Source organism: Cygnus olor, chromosome 26, assembly GCF_009769625.2.
Source record: "Cygnus olor isolate bCygOlo1 chromosome 26, bCygOlo1.pri.v2, whole genome shotgun sequence".
In the NCBI taxonomy this organism is placed as follows: Eukaryota; Metazoa; Chordata; class Aves; order Anseriformes; family Anatidae; genus Cygnus; species Cygnus olor.
The window spans coordinates 3,503,818-3,528,686 of NC_049194.1; the positions used below are offsets into that span (position 1 = coordinate 3,503,818).

Below are 24,869 nucleotides of genomic sequence, written 5' to 3' on the forward strand. Positions count from 1 at the left end.
GAAAAAGAAAAAAAAAACAAACCACAGTGCTTAGATGCTATTCTGAGTTTTATTTCATTTCATAGGTAAATAGATTTTTGATTAGAGAAACACTCTGCTTTTTTCTTTCAAAAGTGCTTGGCCGAGTGGTGAGATAATGCAAAGACTGAGCCTCATTTAATTACAAAGTCCTTTAGGTCCAGGCAAAACAAACTCCCTTGCTGTCTCCACGGTGCAATTAGGTTAGCATAATCTAAAGCCTGAACCACCCTTTCTGGTGCTTTACTGGGCAGTGACTGTGCAGGCTGCAGTGCAGTATTAAATCAGTGCTCTGAAGTACAGTCAGGATCAATATTTCCGAATGCCAGAGTCTTCCACGTTTCTCAGAGAACTTTTGTCCCAAACTTCCCTGAGGCTTATCCATCTCTTCTGTCATAAAAGGCAAAATCTTTGGCAGAAACAACTCTGAAACGCTTCCAAGAAGTGAGGGCAGTGTGGGAAGTTCCCCACATGCTGATTGCTTTGGGCATGTTCTTGTTAACAGAGATTTAAATAGGGGAATTTAAAGTCAAAAGTGTTAGATCAGCTGGAATTTGGCTTCTGGTGCACACATGACCCTTCTTTGCCTGCTCAGGGACAAAGGAAGAGCGTGCAGTGCTGGGAAGGGCCAAGGGCAGTGCAGGATAGCAAGTAACACTAGGAGCAAAAAGGCCTCTGTGCTCCCAAAGCCCTAGTCATGTTCTGTGGGTGCTACATGTGCGCAGGCTGGTCAGGTGCATACACCGATGGACTCAGCTGTCCCGTGGGCTGTGGGAGACGTGCAGACCCCAGCATGGGCTGTTTGTGAGTGCAGCTGGAGAGAAAACACTGCCCAGGGCAGCAGGGCCCAGGGGAACCCTGCGCCCCTCAGAGCATGATGGGCCGTGGTCCTTATGTGGGCTCTGAATGCTCCAGTGTTGCTCTTCTCTTCATAGAGCTTTTTCCACATCCTCTGGCACCAAAGGCACTAAACGCAAAGAGAAAGAGCTCTTAGTTTAGGTCATTGTAATGCACCAGGGCTAGCGTTCATTATGCTCCAATAAAAGGGCACTCAGACTCCATGAGGTATTGATTAAAACAACATTTATTGGAGCTAACGCTTGAAGGAAGAAGAACATAGTATACATAACCTGATGTCCTTCCAGATGCAGGGAACCCTGAGTTGTATAGCACTGGACTTACTTCTAGTGGGTGCATGGCATGGTGCAAATCCCATCCGGGAAGAGGTTTGTTTTTTAGAACTCTCGCAGGATTTTCTTAGAAGAAAATAATTCTATTAATCATTTCTCCTGCTAAGCAAAAGGATGTTTGCATGAGAACATGCTGCTTTGCTTTAATATAAAGACAAGGACATGCATGATAGTGCCAAGTGGGAGCTGCTTGCAGACAACTCCGTTACCTTTAACCCCTTTAAGTTTATCCTGCAGCCAAGGAATATGTGCTATGCTGCACAGACCTGTGCCTGCTCAGGTTCACTGCTGCCTTGTATCTCATCTCTGTTAGTTAAATACTCAGTTGGCAGGGTTACGGGAGCCCTTGAACCAAGTCAAACAGTAAGCATTGCAGGTGCAATTCATCTACCCACCAGTAGATGTGTGAGCCATAAACAACCTGCATCCGTGTCACTGTGCCCAGATCATTTGTCTTGGGGAACCAGCACGTTTTCTGCCACTAAAGCCATTCTGTGCTTATCCTGCCTGAAGAAGAGAGACCTGCTCTCCCCACACTGATCCCAACACTCGGATGTGCTAGCACATCTGATCAGGAAGCCTCTTCTGGGCCAGCAGAGTCCTGTGGGTTCTCTGCAAGATGCCACCAGGCAGAACAGTAAAATTTGCTTCCACTGTTGCAGAAAGGAGTGACCCCCCATGCCTGGTGTGGTTTTATGCTCTTTTAGGAAGACTCCAGAGCTAACCAGCTGGTGACAGTGAGGGTCTTCACTGTACCAGGGCTCTGCTGCTGCTCACAGATACTCTATCCCCTGTGCTTTTGTGAGGTTGTGGGCCGAAACTGGTGCACACTGGTCCTGTTGGATCTTGCTCAGTGCAAACGGGCCTCTTGGTGTCCCAGGTGCAGCCTGCTCTGCTGGAGACAGGCCCAGCAAGGGAAATCCTGCCTGACCCTTAACAACGTGGAGAGCCCTCAGCTGGTGTAATTGTGTTTGCACAAACAATCCTTATCAGTTTAAAGGAGATATCATCAGGAACTCATTGAAATGCAGCCACAGCCTCCACTAGAGTGCAGAGTGTCTGTCATAGCTTGAGGCAGAGGAGGGGGCATGAGAAAATCTCAGCTCCCCAGAGGCCCTGGGGCAGTGGATGATCCCTCCCGGGAAGGTGCAGTGCTGCTGGCCGTGTCCTGGCTCGCCACAGCAGCTCTGTGCATAGCAATTAGCTGGCTTCTGCGAGGAGAAGGGCTGGGAGAGGCACTGAGGAGTCCCCTCCACAGATCAGGATTAGAAATTCTAGCAGGCTTCCTCACAGAAAGCACACAGACTGTCGGGGCACCTGGAGAGGGGTTGGTTTGCTTTCATTTCTCTTCACAGACCCACAGCCTGGGGCAAGGGGTGACTTGGAAAAGAAAAGAGAAAAAGGAAAGAGAATAATGAGGGACAATAATGAGGGATGAGGCAGTGGGCAAATGAGCCACAGGAAAGCCCACACAAATCTGGGTCTGAAAAACAAACAATAGCTGGAAATGGTGAAAATTTGTGTCATCATCTCATGGACCAGCTGCTTTTGCAAGTTTGGACACTGTACTGGTGTACGACTGGCTCACAGGCTTCATTCTGGCCAGAGGCTGTGATGTTCACTCCTTGGGTGAGGATGTGTGAAGGCTACTTGGCTAATCACGGTATACGAGACACGAAAATCATGGCTGTGGTGTCAGAAGGAGGGTTGGAAAGGGTTTGACTGGACCAAACTGGACCAGATTGGGCTAGGTTGGGCTGGAATGGACTGGGATATACCGGGCTGAGTCAGGTTGGGCTGGATGGACCGCATAGTGGAGAGCCAGTGGCTACCCAAGGGGATTTTTAGGACCATCTTTGCGAGCATATCCTGTTACTTGCAGGGCACACAGTTCCACATCCAGTGCAACCACAGAGCATAAAAGGCTCCCGTGACTATTCCATGAGTGGATGTGAAGGCGTTTATGAACTGTCCATTCACACACACACAGTCCTGACAGAGGACAGATTACTAACATAAAAATATTAATATTAATTTTGCAGGGAGGTCACCTATGTGGCCTATCTCCCCCTTGAGCCAGGCAGTGAGGTCTCTCTGTACCGATTAAGTGTGAGAATGCTGTCTGTAGACACCTTTCAGAAAAAATAAATAAATTAAAAATATATATATATATATATTTCAATTAGCACCTAAGATGAATCAAAAAGGAAATTATGTGGTTATGCCCAGATATTTGCAATGAATTACCTTACTGTAGGAAGGAGGTATGCTGCACTGCACTGAAGGGGCTGGGGATCACTATTATGTTCCCCTGGTACTGTTACACTTCGAGGAGCTTGCTTTTATGGTCTGGTGATTAATTTTTGCAGGATGATTATTTTGCACTGGGGAAATAGCTGAAATTGTGAAAAGGAAGCAACGTGGAGAGGAATTGCATCACCTCTCAGCAGCTATATGCAACTTTGTCATCTAATCCATACTGGGATTTGCTCAGACAGCCAGGCTATGCCAAGATCTCAGGGGTATTGGTGGTGTGAGCTTGTATATTTATTTGCTGGGCATTCTTCACTTGCTGACCTGCCAGGGACCTGGACCCTGGTATTCCAGCATCTTTTAGCTCAGGACTCAGGACAAAGAAACAGAGCCTTTGTTTGTGGTTGTCCCTCGTAACTGGGTGTGGATCGTGACCCTGGGATCTCTGCTACAGTCAGTCTGTCCTGATCTTGTCGACCAACCCTGTCCCTCTGACTCACCTCTCCCATCCCATCTGGTGCTAGTTCTTCCTCCAGATTGCATCCCATTAGCACTGGCTCCAAGTCTCCTGTCTCCTTTCTCCAGAACAGAAAATGCTGCCTTTGTTTGCTTGTACAGATCTGGCACACAGAGGTGGGGAGGGCATGCAGGTGGGAGGCAGCGACAGGCAGAGTTGGTGACACACACTCAACCTTGAGGAGCTTGTGCAGCACTGCCAGGCTCTGGTTCAAGGCTCTGGTTCAAATTTCTGGTTAAGGGCCAAGCACGTAGCCAGGTTCTTGGAGATCTCCCAAACCTGGTCCTGTTTCCATGTGAGCTGGGTGTGACACTGTACAAGCCTGGCAGCCCCTTGCATCCCAAATTGCTACCAGGCTTGGCACTGAAGCTGGATCACTCCTTGAGTCTGGGGTGGGAAAGTGTACACAGGGCTGTAGTGAGATTTTACAGTCCCAGTTCCTTCACCCCTTGAGCATCTTCATGGTCAGCTGTGTACCCAGTATCTCTTACACTGCACCTCTGACATGCTTACGTCTTACATCCTGGTGCTGCAGGCAGTCAGGTCACTTCACTGCATGAATGGCAGTGGTGTGCCTGCCGAGCAGGAACGCTCTGCTTCCCCCAGTACATCTCAGTGTGCCAGGAGTGGGGCTGTGGGTCTGGCACAGGCACAGGCAGTGTGGACAGACAGGGGTCTTGGATGCGTTAGAAGAGGTGGTAGCATAGGCATATTGCCCTTGGGACTGGAACAGCTTTTGGATAGCTATGCAGAAGGAAACTTGTGTGGGAGAGCAAGGGCTGCCCATCCTGCTGCTACACAGAGCCTTATCAGAGTGGGATCTGCTCCCTCTGTGTCTGATGGGGATGGTGGGAAGGGTGGGAGTGTGCAGGCCTGTGCTAGGCAGATTCGCAGCTGGATCATACATGTTGCTCCCAAAGCCTTGGACAGCCTTCTGAGACGTGCAGGCAGGACCAGCAGGAGTGCCTGGCACATTCCTGTGTGCTGCACTGGGAGAACTGGGAGCACGCAGGGGAGCACTGGGACTCAGGAGCTGTACTCCAGGGTTGGACAGGCCTAGCCTCCAGCCCTGCTCTAACACAGCCCTACTTCCACAGCCTGGCTTTCCCAGGCAGGCAGCTCCTGAAACTTCTCTCAGCTCCAATTGCTGTGCTCCACCTTTTATTATAATTGATTCTGCATCGCCATAGGAACCCGCTGCAGCGTGAGTGAAGCGCAGCTGCCTTCTCTGTGTGCTCTCCAGGAGACGGGAGGCTGCTCCTTCCCTCGAGATGGCTAGTGCTGAAGCTGGGAGTAGCTGTGGCTGAGCGGCAGGGCCCCCCGACCCATGCCAGCCAGGTACTGTCCATGCCCCAACCCCTCTCAGGTGCTCATGCTATGGGTAGGACGGGGGGCTTGCAGATCCAGGGATATATGCAAGGGGGGTAGGGGAGAATGACACATTCCCTCTGCATTGTCAGGGACCACCCACCCCTCACTGGTGGTGGGCTCAGGATGTGGATCTGGTGCTGGGGCCCAGTATATATTCTGGTGGCAGTTGTCAAGTCTGGACGGAGAGAGAAGGATGCTGGACTTTGGGGTTGGGGTGGGTGGGAGCCAACTTTCCTGGGTAGCTATCTTCATTCCCAGGTGGCTTAATTTGGCAGTGGTGAGGTTTCTGTGTGTGCTAATACAACTGCAGACAGGAAGCACACCCTGCAGGGTGTTCTGCAGAGCCTTGCTTCCCATGCCCCCCTCCCCAGGAACCAGGGATTACAAAGTCTGGGACTGAGGAACGAGCATTTCTCCTTAGCTGAGGATGGATTAAACCTCACCCTCAGCTGAAGGGTGGCCCTTTATCGTGTCAAAGGCTCAGCTGGCCTGAGAGATTAGGACAGACCATCTCTTAGGTGGAAAACAGGCTGGAGAAAGTTTATAGCTAGGTGAGGGACACTGTGCCCGGTGCTGTGCCTGTGGGCTAACTGGGCATAGCTCAGATACCAGCACGAGGGACAGCCATCAAAAGGCCAGGGCATGTAATGGTGACACAGCCATGGACCCCAGAGCCCAAGCACTGCCCCCGCTCCCTCGTGGGGCAGTGGTGTCTCACACCCAACATCTCATGCTTCTACCCTGGCCTGATCAGCTTAGTTCTGCCCTCCATGTCCTGGGTGCTACTCATCTTCCTCTACAGCTGGGCTCAGCTGCAATCCTGGCAGCAGAGCTGCCTTGCTGGGAAGGCCCCTCTACAGTGGCTGCATGGGATCAGAGAAACACTAGTGTTTTTCCAATTAGACACGGGCTGGTTTAGCACAAGCTTTGTCAAGTTCTTCCATCAGGGTTTGGGGCATAGACGTGCAGAAGAGCTGGGCTGGGCTGGAGTCCCGGGCCATCCCTACTACCAAAGGAACGGCCATATGCACCCAGTAGGGAGAAGGGGCATGCCTGGTGTCCTCCTACACCCCAGGGTGAGAGGGTTGTGGATATAGCCCCTTCTGCCTGGCTCCCTGTCTTTGGGGCACAGTGGTCTTCCCTAGCCCCTGCCCTGCTGTCTCCCTGCACACCAGGCATGGCAGAGGAGGGAAGGCCTCAGCAGTCCCAGCCTGTCTAGCTATGGGACAGGAGTGCCATTCCTTGTGGAAAGTATTGAAGGAAGATGTTGACAATGGGCTTTAGAGAGTGAGGGAACATCTGGATACATCAGTGCAGCTGAGGGACCCTGCTGAGACTTGGGGTCTTCCTTGGACCTACAAGGGACCTGGGAGCTGGGCCAGGTAATGGAGGAGAGCTTAGAGGGCTCATGAAGGAGGCCCTCATGAAGGAGAACAAGCTGCTTCCACCCATCTCCGTGGTCTGCTTTTATGTGGGAGGCACAGACACTCCTAGAGAGGCATTCATGACCAGCAGCTCTACTAGAGCAGAGACCTGTACCCCTTGTCTCAAAGCTGGGATCATTAGCGCCACAGGGTGGATTCCACCCAGGACAGGTTACTTGTTCCTGAAAACAGAGCCTCCAAGCTTTCTCCCTAAGGGGCTGAACTAGGCTAGGATACAAGCAGGTCCTGTGAAAGGACAGGTGAACATTGCAAAATGCCAGTTGGTTAAAATAAAGTGTTTGGGAAGATGTTAACAGAGATGGTATCTTTCCTTACCTCCTCTTCTGAGCATATGAATCTCCAGTTGTCTCAGGACATGCAGGCCCCGGTATGACAGTGGTTGTGTTTACGCTGGCAGCTGTGCAGTAACCCAGTGGGACTTGTTCGTTATTTGCTGCCAGGAATCAGCAGCAACATTTACTGAAAAAGGCAATGTAAGCCCAGCAAAGACCTCAGCTGTGTCGTGATCTCCGTATAACAGCGCCAGGCACAATCCTGCACCTCCCAGAAGCGTGCCCAGCTGCCTCTGTCCCAGTGGGGCTCAGCAGACCAGCCTCAGGCTGTGGGCTTGGGAGCACAGAAGTGGGACGACTGAGGGACAGCCACACGTCTGCGACACCTGCAAGTATAGCCTTTTCCTCTCCCTAGAGATCTTAGGTCCTGGAAACCTCTTGCTGAGGCAGAAACTTGTTTGTCTGCAAGGGTGCTTGCTTTCCTGTCTCCCTGATGATTGCATTTGCTGAATGTTTGCAACAGGCTCATGTGTACCATGTGCTGCAACACGATGAGCAAAGGGGAAGGTGGAGCAGGGTCCCATGAAACCCATGGCTCCCACAGAGCAGCAGAGTGCTCTCAGGCAGGGTCCTGAAGCATGGCATGGTGTATGCTGCACTGCCCTGCTCATTTTGCTTAGCAAATTGTCTTTCTGAGACATTCCTAGAGCCCTGGATGCATCTATCTTTTGGATTTTTCTCCAGGTTTTCTCAAATAGGTTTATATGGGGGGGGTGATGGTGGGTTTGTGCTTTTCAAATCAGGTTTATTTTAGTACTATCCTAATGAATTTGCTCCAGTTCTTTGTCAGACATTTTACTCTGTTTTCTTCGTTTGAATTTAAATATTTTAGCCCCTCATAACTCCTCCTTCAAAACTAGTTCCACCTTCTCTGTTTAATACATTAGTCTCATTTGTCATTGTTATATAATTGTAAATGTCTATTTTTGGTTATAAGACAGTACTAAGTAAGTTGTGTATATTTAAAAGTGTGTAAACCAAGTCACTCTCTAGTTGTTGGACTGCATCCATGACATAGTGCAATTAAACCCTGCTTCACTGTGGCTCATAATAGTATCTATCTTCCAGTTCCATTCTTTGAATAGGTCAGCCTTTCTGGTACAATCCCGCTTTATTGTGCAAATCACATTGATCTTTTTAATTCCTGCTGATAAAGTGCACACTTTTAATTCCTAGGTGTTTCTTTATGTTAATTATAGTATTGAAAAGCTCCCAGCATCCAAATTTACAAAGACAAATTTATTAGTGATCTGTTGATCTGCCTTGGCCCTGGATCTAGAGATGGGTTCCTCTCCCACCGACCCCTGTGCAACACTAACACAGAGCATACAGTCTGTGCACTAATGCAGAGCTAAGCCCAGCTGTGTCAAGGCTCCTGGCTTCATCTTTGATTTGATGGTGGGAGTAAGCTGTGTAAAGGAGGAACAGATTTTTGAGCAAAGTACTGTAAATTGGAAGCAAGCAATACCAGAAATGTCAGTATCCAGAAATTGCTGTCCAGCTGACACAAGACTTTCTCCAGCTGCTTTCGCTGTTTGGTCTCTGATTTTGCTTTGGATACTCTTTATGCTTTCCTGTACAGTACCTGTCTCTCGGTCTTGACTCCTGGTCAAAAAACTGCAAGAACTTGAAGGGTGGAATACACTGGTGCTAGCAGTGTCTGGTGTTGCTCAGTGAGCAGGCTGAGTCATGCCAATGCTGCACAGAGATGCACGCTGAGATCCCATAACCTCCAGCCACTGCCCACTCATGGGATCAGACTCTCAGTTTTGAGGTGTCTGCAGGGGGAACAGTAAGCCCTCCACGCCAGATGGCATCCTGCATTTGTAAACACTACTCTGTACTTCTTCATTACTCTTCTTTAACAAGTTGCACGGAGAAGTTGTGGTTGCTCCATCCCCGGAACTGATTAAGGCCAGGTTGGATGAGGCTTTGAGCAACCTGGTTTAGTGGAAGGTGTTCCTGCCCATGTCAGGTGGGTTGGAATTAGATGATCTTTAAGGTCCCTTCCAACACAAACCATTCTATGATTCTTTTAAAATATTTGCCATTCCCAAATGAACATTTAATTTGCGTTTCATACCCATAAAATCTCCCCACAGTGTTAATAAATAGTTGACAATGGTCCTCTTCCTTTCTGAGTTCTGTCCCTATTTAGAAATTTCCTTGCGCATGTATTCTTTTTAGTTACTAAGGGAACATGAATCTTAATAAAACTCAATCACATATTCCTTAAATAACAGCTGCCTTCATTTAACTACCTTATCAGCATTTTTTTTGGCTCTGCTCAAAATTCTCCTCCCCAAATGGGAGAGAAATAATTTATCCTGTATGCAGGCCTACTATTTGGCAGAAAATCTTGTATTTTGTCCTGAATATGCATATTCCTCCCTACCCTATTGATGTGAGTTACAAGTCAGTTGGGTACCTCCAGGTACATGATTTGTAGTTGATTTGCTTAAAGCAGGGACTGTTCTGAGCATATCTGGTACCAAGGACCACGAAGGGAATTTTCTTAACCCAGATGTGCCCATCAGAATCATAAATCTCCCCTAAAGTCTCTGGTGGAGAGCTGTGGCTGGTGGAAGGAGCTTGGCCAGCCGTGGCCTCTTAGCAGCCACAAAGCAGGGAAGCTCTGCCTGGTGTTTAAGTAAGACATAGCATTAAGGGGGTCTTGGTGCAGGGTTAGATTCTGTGTGCAATCACAAATGACCAGACTACAGAAGCCCCAGTTGTCCCAGCACCAAGCAAGGGTAGCACTTGGGAAGAGCACTCTGTTCTGGGGTTATTGGAGTCCCTGGCCCCATGCAGTGTACTTTCTGGAGGAAGCTGTAGCAGGGAGAGAAGGAGCCTGCAATATGGAGTCTGGTCTCTTTTATCTTTTTGATCCCTGAGCTGTTTTCATGAAAGACTGAATTCTGACAAGTGTGGCAATAATTTCAGAAGGTATCGAGAAAGTCGCTGTGCTTTGTTTGGAAGTTTTAGGACAGCGTTGCTGAAAGTTTCCTGTGGAACAGCAGCTGGTTCCCACTTAGACATTTTTGCTGGGCTCTTCATTGCACTGTACAAAACTGAACTGCAAAAGGCTGCATGGACATCCACTTTACAAATACTTCTTTACTGGAAGGGTGACAGCACTGGAACAGGTTTCCCAGGGAGGCTGTGGAGTCTACTTCGCTGGAGATTTTCAAAACCCGCCTGGATGCCATCCTGTGCAATACGATTTGGTGACCCTGCCTGGCAGGGTGGGTTGGACTGGATGATCTGCAGAGGTCCCTTCCAACCTCGACCATTCTGTGATTCTGTGGAACAGGAGTAGTTTACCTCTGTACAGACCGTAGGGCACTGGGTCACTGCCTGGAAGCTGACAGCATCCAGGTCCTGGGACTCAAGAAAGTGGACAGAGAACGCTTCCAGCTTTCTCACCTCGCTGCTAATGCCCTTTATTTTATTTTATTTTATTTTATTTTGCTTTTGTGATATGAATTTATTTTTAAAGCCTGCAAGCACCGTTCCTCTTGATTTTCTAGGAACTGCAGAAAAGGAAAGTGAGCAGGTTCTCAGTATGAGTCAGAACCATGCCAAATGTGCTGTGGTCCGTAACTGGGTGCTTTGGCCTTGGAACTGGGCTCTGCCTTTTCCTTTCCTGCTGATTGTTGCTCCCAGATGGAGACAGTATTGCTGCCTGGAACGCGTGTGAATGGGAGGGTGGTGGTGCTTTTGGCTGTTTCCTGATGTCTTCCAGGGGAGCTCTTTGCTGCAATTTCTAAGAGCACTCAGGCTCCAGGATGGTTGGTGCAAGGGGACGTTAGTGCAGATGTTCTCCTGGGTGAACGGAGCTAATGCTGCTCTGACAAGAGACACTGAGAACTTGTAGTTGCTAACTTCAAAGGTGTCTCGTGGTGCTTTGCTATGACTGCTAGTGATTGGGGGCCTTTTAACCTCTTTTGCTGTCTTTGTCACTAGCCCAAGAAAGCTGGACCCTGGAGATCCTTGTGCAGTGACGTGGCTGTTTGGACACAGCCTGCTCCTGCTCCTGCTGCAATAGCAATGCTAGTGCCCCCACGCAGCTGCAGTGAGGTAGGTGCCCTCCCAGGACTCGGTCACTTCTAGGCCTGGTGCAAAACCAAAGGCAGTCACTGGTACAGGGGACAGCAGCTGGACACATGTCCCTCAGTAGGAGGGGCAAACTCTAAACTTGTGCCCACCTTTGGAGATTTTCAAGACCAGACTAGATAAAGCCCTCAGAAGCTTACTGTCACTTGACAGCTGAGGTCCTTCTCAGCCTACATTTTCCTACAATTCAGGGCAACTGGTCCAAAAGGGTCTTGCAGCACTGGGCTTGGCAGTTGAGCAGCCTCTTCAGAGGATTGCTGGGGGTTTATGACCAGAGTGGCAAGCTCTATACCAGTGGCCTGAGCTGCCCACCCACCCTATTCCTTTGTGTCCCTGAAGAGTGACATTGCTGTGGAAATGCTTCCTGAGCTTGCTAGAAAACCAGGGATCCACTTGTGAACTTCTGCCTTCAAAGGTGGTAAGGGAGCTTTCCTTCTGAGAACTCCTCACTAGCATTTTCTACAAAGTGCCTCCTCCCTATATACAATTCCTTCCTCCTCCCCTATTGACTTTCTCCAGCTGCCAAAAGCAAAAAATAACCCCTCAAATTCTTTAATTAAAGCAAAAATGACTCCTGGTGTTTAAGAGCCATGGTTGAATTTAAAATAACAGTAATTAAGAGAAGTTTCGCATGTGAAGTATTTGTTCAATTAAAAAAATATCTTCCCACATTTCCTGGCTGAAAATACATGCATAATTCAGCCCCTAGCCATGAATGCCACTGTCCCCAGGCTTTTCTGCCAAATACCTGGTTGCTTGTCTGGCTGCATCAGCTTTCAGGTAGCTGCATTTCTAGCAACAGAGGGCTCTTCCCTGCCCTTTCCTGTCTGTAATTATTTAGCAGGATTGCTGAAGCCTGTGGCCAATTCCTCTTCCCTCACAATCTTTGCTTTTCCCTCCAGGAGCTCTTGACCTGTGCAAGAGTGAATCCCAGGCTCCTCAGCTCAGCTTAGCAGTGCCAGTGGCTATGGAGTGACCTGTGTGCAGGTGATGCTCGGGGTGTGTGGGCACAGCAGGAGGCTGGAGCTTGCTGCCTGAGCCTAAATGCCCCCTGTCCACACACTCCTTGCAGCCAGAGTGCCTCACCTCTGCCATGAATGATGCATCGACAATGGATTATGAACTCCTGTCCCCCTCCTTGGTCGAGCACCCGGCCAGCACTGCGGGCATGGATGCTGAGCAAAAAACCGTCTTTGCCTTTGTCATCTTCCTCCTGGTCTTCTTGGTGATGCTGATGGTGCGCTGCTTCCGCATCCTGCTGGACCCCTACAGCCGCATGCCTGCCTCCTCCTGGACTGACCACAAGGAGGGGTTGGAGAGGGGCCAGTTCGATTATGCCTTGGTGTAGAGGGCAGGGATGGGGCGAGCCTGGGTGCTCTGTGTGCCTCCCATCCCAGCTGGCCCCGGCCCCGGCCCCCCCTTCCTCTGTGGTGTTGCCCCGGGCCAGCAGGGATGCTCCGAGCAGGGAGGTGAGGTCGGGCTCTTGTCTGGGGTGGGTTTTCTAGGGGTTTCTCTCTTTTCTAAGCACTTTTCAGTTCTCTTCGCAGTCTGCAGCACTCTTGGCGAGATGTGTTGGAGGGGTGATATGACTCCCCATGGTCCTTGCTGCCTGCCGTGCCCCTCGGCAGTGTTGCGTGCTGCAGTGAGGGGCAGGAGCCGATGGGATGGGGCATGGGGGACCTGCCCTCAGACACAGCCCACAGAGCTCCTGGTCTGGGTGGCTCTGCCTGGTGCCAGGCCAGAACTTTAACCGCCCACCTCCTCCTGCCTCTCACGTTGCCCTCGTCTGTGTCCTCTGGGGAGTGCTGACCATGGTCCAGTGTGTGTGTGCGTGTGTCCCTGTAGCTGAGCTTTGTCTGTGAGGTGGTTTGTAGGCACCTGACCCAAGTGCTGGCTTTGTTCCTCTCTGTGTGACAGCCCCAAGTGCCCCTCACAAGGAAGGGGCGGGTGGAGACCCTGTGTGCAGCCCCCTTTTGGCATCCAGCCCTGCAGCCTGCTCTCTGCTTTACACCGTAGTGACCTGTCCCTGCCAAATTGTGAAAATGATCTGACCAAGGTGCAATCCTGCAGCCACTTGCAGACCTTCCTGGGTGGCCCTGCTGGGATCAAAAGTCCCTCACAACACTTGGGAGATGCCCTTCAGCCAGCCCAGGCCTGGCAGTACCTTGCAGTACCCCACTCCAGGAAGTCCCTGCTCCAGCAGGATCTGGGCAGCCTTCTGGTGTCGGGGTGTGCTGGGGATGGTGGGCCCTGCCCTGGCCATCCTGCGCCGAGGTAGCAGAAGGGCTCTGTAAGTAGCTGAGGGGAAAATAAGGCTGTGCTCCCACCCCTCTGTGAGATCCATACCTTTTGAGTAGGGGTGCTGCAGCTAGTCACAGATCTGGCTAGCAAAAGCTGTGATGGGTTATGGTGTGGGACAGATAGAGGGTTTGTACGAAGGGATTTGAGCCCATGGGGGAGAACTTCCTTGTGCACCGTGGAAATAAAGCTGCACTGTGCTAACCCCACACAGCATTTCCTCTGCTCTGTGATGCGTCCCATCGGGCTCTCAGAGGAGTACTGCTGCTCCCCCAGCAGGGGTGGGCTGCCCCGTCTGTATCTGTCTGAGCCGAGACCCACATCTCTCAGCACAAGCTGGAGCTGCTCCACAGGGGCTGGGTGCCACGTGGGACAGGAACCTCCCTACCGGGCCGTGGTGCTGTGGCTGCCCCATACTTGGGGACATGTTCTCTTGGGGACATGCAGAAGGTGCTTCTTAGCCAGTGTGACCAGCGTGGCTGGTCAAGGAAAGTCCCACCCTGGTCACGTCCCCTGTGGGGCCTGTGGGCTGTGCCTGGCCATGTCTCTTACAGCACCCTGGGTCTGTGAGATGAACACCCTGCACAGGCACAGCAGGCAGCAGCCTGGTGGGTTCTGCTGCATCCCCCAGAACCTTCTGGGTGTGTGGGTGCACGTCACCCCTGGGGAGTCCCTGGGGCCACACAAGCACTGGCATGGGGGAAGGAGGGACTGCTGCGTGTTGCAAAGAAGCAAAGGCTCAGGGACCGGTTTGGGTGCTACATGTCCCTGGGCCTGGGAGTGAGTTCTCCCCATGGCTGTGTCAGGAGGGGCAGGGGGAAATGGCGAGTTACAGCTCCATAATACTCTGATTGATAGGAAAAAATCACTGGGAGCTTTCTGTCATGGGGGTGGCCATGATAGTGCAGGGGCATTGGCGTTAAGGTTAGCATCACACAGGCAGCAAAGAAAGAGTGGCTGACAGGACATGAGCACCAGGTCCAGTGCTTTGGCACCACTCTCCCAACTACCCAACACAAGACTAATACCACTCAACTAGTGCCAAGCCTGGCAGCCCAGGCAGCCGTTTAGGGGGACTGTTTGCAGCTATCTGATCTCAGTGGGAGCATGTTTTCTTCTGCTTAACTGTCCCCCCAGCGGTGCCCCTGCTCTCCCGTCACCCAGGGACGTGATGGGCTTCCTCGCAGTCCTTGGGATGCTGTGCCCTCTTGTGGCACATGGCTCCGCAGCTGAAAGTGCATCTCTGGCTCTACGAGGGAGGCTGAAAACCAGAACGTCAGCCTGGAACTAGGAGTTTGAGTTGAACTCAACCAGCTGGACCCTGGCTCCGGGACATACGGCCGAAAACCTGAACACACTGCATGTCACGTTCACCGCACGGTCGAGACAACCTTTGCATTGCATGACCTCAGCACAAGCACCGTTCAGCATATGTGTACGTTTATGCACACCCCTGTACACCCCCACAGCCCTGCACAGCTCCACCAACATTCTTACACATGCCTGCACCCACACATCCACCTCCAGGATACAGCTACAGCCCCACACCTCCTGGCTCACATAAACCCCCTTGCACATATACAGACACACAGGCCACCCTACCCCTTCAACTTCCCTCCTGCATGACCCACCACATGTCTGTAGGCTCTAACTCTTCCCCTCTCCTTCTAGTCTCCTGCATGCCCCCTGTCTCCTCTCCAGACCTCTGCCAGAGGTCTGGTCTCCAGGCGCAGACCTCTGGCATCATTCTCCTTTCCCTCTGGGAGCAAGAGCGAAGGATCAGGTAAGATTGTTAATGTGTCTGTCCCGCCTCCCTCAGTTATCTTCTGCTCTGAGGCTTTTGGAGGGACCTCCAAAGCCCCTACGGGTACCCAGGGGTGCTGAATTATGCAAGGGTAGAAGAGCTGGGCGAGGCTGTGAGTACAGAAGAGAAACCAGCAGAGGGGCATAGTGCTGCCACCAACCACTGCTGTGCCCAGACTAAGAGAAAGACTCAGAACCACTTAACCCAAAATAATTTTATTGTTGCAGTTGCTTCTGATACAAAAAGGAATTCCACAAAGAGCCATCTCTCTCTGCAGGACAAGGGGGGGCACAGGTTTCAGTTTCAATGCTTCCCAGAAACATCCAGCAAGAAATGTCAATACAAAAAACACCACACCAGAGAGGAATGAAGGAAACCTTGAGCTTTTTCATTTGATAGTTTTGGCTCAAAACACACACACAAACCCATCTCTGCTAATTTATTATTATTAAAGTTTTTTTTTTTTAAAAAAAAGCACCTGTTGGAAAAACAAAATCAAAACAAAAAATAATAATAATAATAAAACAAAACAAAACAAAACAAAAAAATTCAAACATCAGGCCACCCATCCTGTCACGAGCTCTGGAACTCTTGCAAAACCAGAGTCTGGAGCTGCATTATACAAAAGAGTTTTCAAGTTTGACATTAGCCCAAATACAGTATACATACACTTCCCCCACCCCATGTGGTGGCAGCGTACCAGGAAAAAACAATCCCCCTCCTCGCAAGTACCAAAAAAGCTACAGGAATATGCACTCCTCACAACAACAAGCAATCATAACTTTGGTGGTTAAACATAAATACGGAAGGGTGGATGGATACAGTGCACTCACGTTGATGATTCAATACCAGCACCAGCTTCTGAAAGCACCTTAGATTTGTCGATCAGGTAGTTTTGTGTGTTACCAGAGTGAATTAGCACCTTTCTTTCCTTTGCTGATGCACAGCGTCGATGCAGAACTGAAAACAGATTCATACAAAACTAGGAAATGGCATTGCAAAGACCAGCTGTGGGAAGAACGCTCTTGAGGGAGGAAGAAAAGCCCACCTGGACAGAACAGTCTGGACAGACTAGTTGAGGCAGCAGGGAGACCTTAATTTTCTTAATTCATATTTTCCAGACTCTTTTTAGTGCATTTCCTTCGTCTGCATTAACCAAAGACTGCATATTTCAGTTGCTATGCTGGACTGACCAAGATGTATGTAATAACCAGAAGGGAGTGACTTCCAGTCCCCATTTTCAGAAGTGCTCCTGACTCAGGGGAATCTGGTTATAACCACTGGTGTCATGGAGATGTGGGAGCTCAGAGTCAAAGGTTGTTTGGAAAATGAAAGCCTCACTGTCCCTGCCTCTCTCTCTCCCTGCCAGGCTGCAGAGCCCACCCACCCTCATCTTGCTCCTTATGGTAGGATGTTTTTTTTACAGGATTTTCAAACATTCTCAGTGATGGCCAGCAAACCTGCCTCTGCAGAGTGCTCTCAAGTTCTCCATCCCTCTGGCAAGGGAAGGATCCAGATGCTCTGAACCAGATTCATGACATTTCTCCTGCCAGTTTAGTTTGTTCAACCACATTCAACAGTGCAATTATTTGTCTTCCTCCAGAGCTCCTCCTCACTTATATAAGGACACACTAACCCCTGGACTTGCTGGAGCTCTGGAAAAACCCTTCCAACTCCAGTCTTTGGAGGGAGTGCACATGTTCAGCACACTGTAGTGCGCTGAACCCTACGTTCCCTACAGGATCTTTTGGCTCTGTGGTCTGGCTGCTTCATGATGTGAGGTTAGCAATCTGAACTGCCCCTTCACTCACCAGTGACCTTTTCAGTTTGACAGAGGAGCCTAAAAGGACCACAGGACATGGACAGGACAGAGAGAGAGAGAGACAGAGCAGCCGTTGTAGGTATGGAAGGGTTTCTGCAGCACCACAATGACAATGCAGAAGCAAAGAAGGAAAAAGAGCTGCTGGGAAATGCACTAACATCACACTGTGGTGTAGCTCCTTCCAAAGCTGCCCCCAGAGCCCCTCCCATTTTTTTGGGCTGTGGGGTGCTATATGGCCTGTGACCACGAAGGACAGGCAGCTTCCCCATGGTACTGCTCTTGCCAGCTCAGACCAACAGTATCTTGTTTAAAGGAGACAGGCAGGAGCTGAGCACAGGGAGGGTGTCCCTGCTAACAAGGCTGGAACCTTTGGCAAAGCTTTCATGAGATCTTTTGTGGTGTGGTTTGGTTTTGACCCAAGCAACCCATGAAGTGGAGAATCCCTGTGCGGCCCAGGCAAGCACTGAGCCCAGAGGGACATTCCCCATCAGTTGTACAGTGCAGTGGGGGAGGTGGTGGCAGGGGGTGCAGCGAGAGAAAAGGCAGTTGTTTCCAGATGTGGATGGCAAGGCTAAGGATTGTACTGTCGGTATGGTGGGTGGGTCTCATGGCTGTTAGTAGAGCTGGAGCTCGAGCTTCATCCTCAGTGCTTGGCCCAGCTCCCCTGCTAAGTAGTTGAGGTGGTTCTTGGCCTCTAGTTTCTGCAGTTCCCTCTTGCGGTACAGGGGTACGCTCACGATTTCTAGCAAGTAGGTGCCAGGCACTATTTTCTTGCGGCCCAGGTGCAGGTAGCTGAGCCCCTCTTTTTGGTGGATGCGGAAGTAGCCATCCTCATTCCCATGGGAGATGAGGTACCGCACACGGTTCTCCAGGGGCTCCACAGCTGGCAGAAGCTCCAAGATGTGCTCCTTGTGAGCCAGGTCGGAGAGGTTCAGCGTCATGGACAGAGGAGCATCCACATCCATGCTGGCCAAGTTCACAGTGTGATCCTATGGAAGGAGCCAGACATGTTACTTACAGGTAACAAGAAAAGCTCATGGCCTGGTAAAGAAAGACTTGATTTAGGAGTTTCTGCCTCATGGGCCACCCCAAGGCAGCTCAGAGAAGTGAGTGCAACTTTTATGGTCCTTACTGTCCCCTAAGAGTTTTGTGGTTCTCTGTATCTCTGAGACAAAACCAGCAAGTCCACAGCCCTCATCTTCAGGGAAAGCTCCAATAAATCTATGTGCATTTTGCTCGAGGCCTGAAAATGCCTCCAAGTCCTATGTGTCCTGAGAAGGCCTGTGAACTTGGGCAAGCCTTTGACAGAGGCCAAAGCTTCCTTTCAAGGAAGAACCCGTATTTAGACTGACAGGTCCAGTCTGGAGTTGAACATTAAGTGTTGATAGTCCCCTGTGGCCCTATTGGACCTGTTGCCCTATCAGCTCCTCTTGCAAGGGAATGTGTGCCTTATTTCTAGGTTGCATGCATCTCCAGCCATTTGTGGCCAAACCACACAAGTGTGTGTCACTTAGAGTGTCCTGACCCTCCTCTGATATATTGTGAACAGTTTTCCATTTCTGCAGGAACTCTGGATTTGGTTGTCTCCATAAACACCCAAGCACTCAGTGAAGGCAGGTACAGAGAGAGCTGGCATCTCTGCTTCGGACTGAGACAACCCCACAGGAATGGACACACTGCATGGGATCCACTACAGACAGCCATCCACCAAGTGACTCAGCTCTTGTCTTGCTCCACTCTATCCAGGATGACATAAATTTATTACCTGGTGCCTCTCAGTGCCATTGATGCTGCGTCGCTGGCGACCCCTCTTGGGGTAGCCATTTATCTTGCACTCATAGCAGGTCTCAGGGGAGAGCAGATTGTCTTCATCCTCTTCCTGGGGGGCAGGAAGGTAGGTACCTTTCCCAAAACCCAAGCCAGAAATACAGTGTCTGGTGACAGAAGAGCAGAGAGACCCATCTCAGATTCATGCTTCAAGAAAGAAATCTTACAATTGCCCTCACAGGTTCTTCGTGTGGCACCCAAACAAACATGGGGGATTCATGTCTTGCAAGGTTTGTGCACTGTCTTGTGTACAGTACGTGCTTGGGGGAGATCAGGCCACATCTTATTTAATAAGGCAGTAGGTTTAATCTGTTTGCACCCTGGATTAGATTGCACCTGTGGCAACACTGCAAAACATGCATCCCACACCTCAGGTCCTTGGCTGCCAGTCTCAGGGACCTGAGCTACAAATTGTGGTGGAGTTCGGGCACCATCACCTGGTATCTGGTTACCTGCAACCCCTACAGAGAGCAGGAGGGACCTCTTAAAAGTGACTTAGAGCACAGGAGAGAAGTGTGAGATTGCTCTCTGTCAGTAGAGAGCACCCAAGCACTCTGCTTCACAAAGTGAAGCTGGGCTGGGCTGGAACAGCATCTAACGCACAGCTGCACTTAAGGATTCATAATGCTGAAAGCTGGTCACTCACAGACAGTGAGTCCTGGGGCAGGAGGTGGAACTGCATAGTGCTGAGGGTCCTTGCAAGGAAGCAGTTCCAGGTTCTGGATCCACCTGAGTCTAAAGGCATCCAAGGCTACAGAAATGGCTCAAGAACCAGACTGGAGATGAGCTGGGGTGAGAACCAGTTACCAGTCTTGCTGATAAAGCTGGGCCAAGGTGGGTGAGTCCTAGCCTCTGAACATCACTCTAGATGCACTTTAAATGTGCTTTATCCAGAGATGCTTAAACAAAGTCTAAGAATTCCCTGCAGCAGAGTCAGCTCAGGAGATTCCCTCTCAGGGAAGTGGCCCTGATACAACAGTCAGAGCTCCCTCCTTTCTTTCTGTTTTTGCTATTACCTCCAAGGTAATCCAACACCCAACAATAACCTGAGCTCCTGTGGGTTATGTGTGGCTGGCCAGGCCTGTCCGTCTACTAGCTCGGGAGTATATGTGAAGGTGTGTGTGTGTGTGCAATCTGCTTTGTACAAGTAAGGCCTGTGGGGATCTGGTGTGGAAATTTAGGCAAAAAGATACAGAGGGGTGGGCTTGGTGCTGTCACAACAGCACGTACGAGTGGGTACATTCCCATGTCAATGTGCCCCCAGAAGTGTGCCTGGCATCTTCCTAACGGAAAAGATACCAGGTGCCCCAACACTGACCGGCTGGCTGCTCTCTTACCCTTGTCCTGCTCGGAAGTAGCCTCCAGGACATCCACAGAGATAGCCTCCATCTGTGTTGGAGCAGCCGTAACTGCAGGGGCTGCCACCCGCTGAGCATTCATCCACATCCTGGCACCCCCCGAAGGCCTGGTCAAAATCGAAGCCGGATGGACAGACACACTTGAAGCTTCCCAGAGTGTTGTAGCAGGAGGCAGAGCCACAGGCAGTGGGGCTGGAACACTCGTTTTCATCTGCACCCAAAGACAGCAGAACTAGTTAGAAACTCAGTGGAAGAGGATTGCCTTCATTCCCCTTCAATATAGGGAGCTGCTGGCATCAAAAGCAGTGGGAGCTCAGAGACTGGGGCAGGGCAAGAGCAGCAACTCTGGGTAAAGGCATGGCCTGCTTCTGAGGCAGGGCAGGAACTGCAGTGCTGGATTTGCAGAGATGAACCCAGAACCCACCGTCAGAGACGGTCAGGGTGGCTGGAGAGAGACTCAAAGCTAAGGCTCTATCCCACACCCTACAGCTCCAGTATCCAAGAGCCCTCATCCCACACTCACCCACGCACTGATTCCACTGGTAGTGCTGCACGTAGCCCTGGGGACAGCCACAGCGGTAGCCTCCGAGCACATTCTGGCAGCCATGCTGGCACCGATGGTTTCCATCGCACTCATCCACATCTGCAGCAAGGTAACACAACAGACAGCAGTGAGATAAATCCCTGTCCTGTGGGCAGCACCAGGCGCACAGGGACCATGTGCACATGGTACATGCTTGGGACTCAACATCCATCAGGGTGTGCATGTAGGTGGGTGGTTCTTCTACCTAATTATAGCTCTGCGGCTTGGACTTGAATAAAACCCTCAGTCCCAAGGTCCATGTATATCCCCTTGTAGCTTCTGCTTGGATATTTTTTATTTAAGGCCTTTTGGTCTGCCTGGACCATTATCAGTTTGTTCTGCCTCATGCTGCCTGTGTTGAACACATACTTTCCTTTAGCTTAGCACTTGGTGTTTTTTTTGGGGGGCATGAGGTCTCTCATAGTGAGACACAGGTCAATTCCTTTCCTGGATTTCTGGGCTCCCACAGTAAGGAGTGGACCCTTCTTGGCTGGGCAGAGCTACCCCAGAGACTGTGAGTGAGCTAGGAACTTTTCCACATGGAACACGTTTCTGTCAAAGTCCCAGAGACAAAGACCCACCTTCACAGTTGACACCAGAGCTGTCCAGGGAGAATCCTTTCTGACACTCGCAGTTGTAGCTCCCTGGGGTGTTCAGACACTGTCCTTTGGCTCCACACAGAGAGGGCTGAGCTGTGCACTCATTATTGTCTGCAAAACACCGGCAGCTGACTGTAAGTCCAGCCCCAAGGATAGTGCAGCTTTATGGACAGCTGCTTGGCATCTTGGTACTTAGCTCAGCCTTAGTAACAGAGACAAGTCAGATGCACAATCCCAGGGTGGCTGGAGAGGGGCAGACAGCAACTCTCTAGAGAGCTGCAGAACTCTAGGGCCAGAGCTGAGGGGCTGGTAAGTCTCTGATGGGGTTGAAGCTAACCCCCTGGGCACACTTGTGGTGCTGCACAGCATAGCAGTGAATGCTTCTACTCACCAATGCAGGATGAGTGGTGCTGAGTGAAGCCTGGGGGACATTTGCAGTTGAATCCTCCAATAATGTTCACACACAGGAACTGGCAGTTGTGCTGCTTGGTGGAACATTCATCCAAATCTAAAGCAACAAGCATAAGAACACGTGTCTCAGTTTATTTTACTGAGATAATAGACATCTTTGGTGCCTGAGTCAATGACACAGGCATATACATGGTGGTTCTGGGCATATACAGTGGTCCTGGGCAGACCAGGACCCGACACAGACCAGCCTCAGAACACCACACACAAAGTTCTTGCATGGGAATCACAAGTCCAGGGAGCCTCTCCCCACCTCGACTTCTGATTGCCTACAGATATATTTGGGAGCCAGATTTTTCTCTGTCTCTCCTGTAAGCCCCAAGTCCCAGACCCTCCCAGGCTCTCAGACCACCTTACTTGCAGCCTGTGTGAGAGGTGGGCAAAGCCCCAAGCTGGCAGATGGCAGCACAAGGAGGAGCCCTTATGGTGACTCTGACATGCCCGACCCACTTGTAGGATAGATACACACTGGTTCAAGGCTCCTGGGACTCAGCACAGCTTGCAATATGCTGTGCAATCCGTAGGAAGGGGCAAGGAGTATTTTTTTCTTGATGAGACATGTCTAGTATTTGTAGAGGGATGAAATCAGTTCAGGAGAGTCCAGTAGGGCACCGTTCTCCTTCTCTAGCCTTGTCCTGTGTCTGAACAAAAGGACCTGACTGGTCTGTCACACGTTAATCAGCTCGTGCAGTCTCCAAGTTGTCAGAGATGAGACAGGATCTCTGCTGCCTCCTTCTCCTGGGTGAATACCTTTGCAGATCTTCCCATCTTCTTGTAGAATATACCCTCGGGGACACGAGCACTGGTAGCTGCCCTCTGTGTTCTTGCAGATGAAGTTACATGGCTTAGGGGACTGGTTACATTCATCCAGATCTGGATTCGAGAGACACAAGGCAGAGCATTCACAGGCTGTGCTGTTGAATGGGGTCCTCAGACAAATGCATCTTTTGAATGGGGTCCCCATTCCCTGCCCCAGGCAAATGCATCTTTTCCACTCTCCAGGAAGCAGGTGAGCAGAAGAGTAGAGCGTTGAGGGAGCACCCCTGTTGGAGCCACCACAACAAATCTAGGAGATCTCCTAAGGAAAAGGGCTGAATCACCTCCCTGCTCAGACATATGATGTGGTGTGACCTGGTGTATCTGAGTGTATCTTGCCCAGTTCCCTCCTGGCTGAGGAGACGGGTGTATGCTCCTCTTGAGTGCTAGGAACATCAGGGATGGGGTCAGGCCCCTATTTCTGGGCGCTGTCACCTCTGCCCTGCAGGGAGTGGCAGCAATGGGCTCTGAAAACAGCCCATAACTTCGAGCAAGGCTGGATGGCACAGAGCTGGAGAAAGGTCCCAGATATTCAGAGAAGAATCCTGGCCTGGTGCTCAAGGTCGTATCTGCCCTTCACACACAGCTTAGTTTCTGAGAGCCGAGACCTCTTTTCCACTCTGTACCTAGGACACTGCCGCTGGCATGGTCCTGAACACCATCTCAATACTGGAAGTGTGGCACATCTTCCTCCTCCTCATTTCCTGTTCCTATTTCCTATCATTTCCCAGATTCCTGTAGCTATGATTCCAGGGGTGCCTTTTATGTCAACATCTGGATTCCCCAAGTGGCATTCAGGCTGGCTGGAGCCTGTTGGTCTGCCAGTGAAAGGTCTGGCTGCTCACAAACCTTCATCTCTGGATCTCTTCACACACCCACCCCCTGCACACCCATGTCCCTGTGACCCCTGCAGTCAGTGGGAGATAATAAGGACCCTGGGTTTTAAAGAGTTAAACAGCAGGGAGGGATGACTTTGATGTATTGCCATACAATAGGACAAAGTCTGCAGAGCCTTGCCATCTATACACAGGGCAGTAGGGACAGAGGTGGAGACCAGGACCCAGGTGTGGGCTACAGGACTCTCTCTGCATGCTGAAAAGCAGGGGAAGAGGGAGGCCTGCCAAGGCCAAGGGCTGTACAGAGAAATTACAGAGTCACAGAATGGTCAAGGTTGGAAGGGACCTCTGCAGATCTAGTCCAACCCCCTGCCAGGCAGGGTCACTTAGAGCACGTTGCACAGGATGGCATCCAGGAGGGTTTTGAATATCTCCAGAGGAGACTCCACAGCCTCCCTGGGCAACCTGTTCCAGTGCTCTGTCACCCTCCCAGGAAAGAATGGGTTTCCTTCTTCTGACTTACCCACACAGGCTGTGCCTGTGATGTCTGCGGTGTAGCCCAGCCTGCAGTGGCAGCGGAAGGAACCAATGCTGTTGATGCACTGCCCATTCTTGCAGAGGTTGGGCAGTACCTTGCACTCATCGATGTCTGTGAGAGGGAGAGAAGGACCTGTTACTGCCAATGTTGCCTTGGACCCCATGCTCCTGTGACTACGCTCTGCCAGGGCAACTCAGGCCCTCCCTGAGAGCCAGAGATTACATGCAGGAAGTTGTAAATAATGTCACAGAGGCATCTTGTCTGCTCCAGGCACTGTGTAGACCTGTCCCAGTCAGTTTCCAGTGGAATTCTGCTTGTACCCACGTCTCTGCTTTCTCTTCTCTGCACTAAATTTGCTTTGGCCCCCAGCTCACCTCTCCCATCAGTAGAGTACCCTGGACCATGAGGACACATTTTCTTGTACTGGGCAGTTCCAGGAAGGGGGCAGAGCTCACACTGGGGGGCCCCAACTGCGCCCACTGTTGCAGCAGCACTCAGATTTGGTGACCAGGTTACGGTTGGTGGAGGACATCTGGCACATGGTTTGCAGCACTTCGGTGAAGCAGAATCCCTGGCGGGTGTCTGGATAGAGAGAGTGGGGAGACAAGTTCAGGATGTGAGACGATGTCAGCACCAAGGATAACGGAGCAACCTGACCCGCCTGTGTCAATTCCAGCA

The 24,869-nt window shown here is 50.8% G+C and overlaps 2 protein-coding genes and 1 long non-coding RNA gene across 9 annotated transcripts in view; 2 read left to right on the forward strand and 1 right to left on the reverse strand.

Moving 5' to 3' along the window:
* CTXN1 (cortexin 1) overlaps positions 1-13,749 on the forward strand; it is a 35,875-nt gene extending 22,126 nt beyond the window's left edge. Inside the window, exons 2-5 of one of the 7 annotated variants that reach the window (XR_005814777.1) lie at positions 5,169-5,316; positions 7,235-7,458; positions 11,093-11,206; positions 12,145-13,749. Coding sequence is in view for 6 of the 7 variants with exons in the window: in XM_040538001.1 (XP_040393935.1) it covers positions 12,336-12,590 (255 nt within the window). In the remaining variant the exon portion in view is untranslated. Of the gene's footprint in view, positions 1-5,168; positions 5,317-7,234; positions 7,459-10,701; positions 10,722-11,092; positions 11,207-12,144 lie in introns of those variants that run through there. The other 6 variants (XM_040538001.1, XM_040538003.1, XM_040538000.1 and 3 more) reach the window with 6 other exon arrangements.
* A 1,481-nt stretch (positions 13,750-15,230) lies between these two features.
* On the forward strand, positions 15,231-18,937 carry LOC121060213. The gene is made up of 2 exons (XR_005814755.1): positions 15,231-15,323; positions 18,732-18,937. It is a non-coding gene; the product is annotated as an uncharacterized LOC121060213 (long non-coding RNA).
* The window catches only part of FBN3 (fibrillin 3), a 117,487-nt gene continuing 108,161 nt past the window's right edge, over positions 15,544-24,869 (reverse strand). Inside the window, 10 exon segments of the mRNA XM_040537802.1 lie at positions 15,544-18,155; positions 18,932-19,100; positions 20,331-20,562; positions 20,875-20,994; positions 21,516-21,644; positions 21,925-22,041; positions 22,752-22,874; positions 24,177-24,302; positions 24,566-24,653; positions 24,655-24,773. Coding sequence (XP_040393736.1) covers positions 17,781-18,155; positions 18,932-19,100; positions 20,331-20,562; positions 20,875-20,994; positions 21,516-21,644; positions 21,925-22,041; positions 22,752-22,874; positions 24,177-24,302; positions 24,566-24,653; positions 24,655-24,773 — 1,598 coding nt within the window. The 3' untranslated portion in view covers positions 15,544-17,780.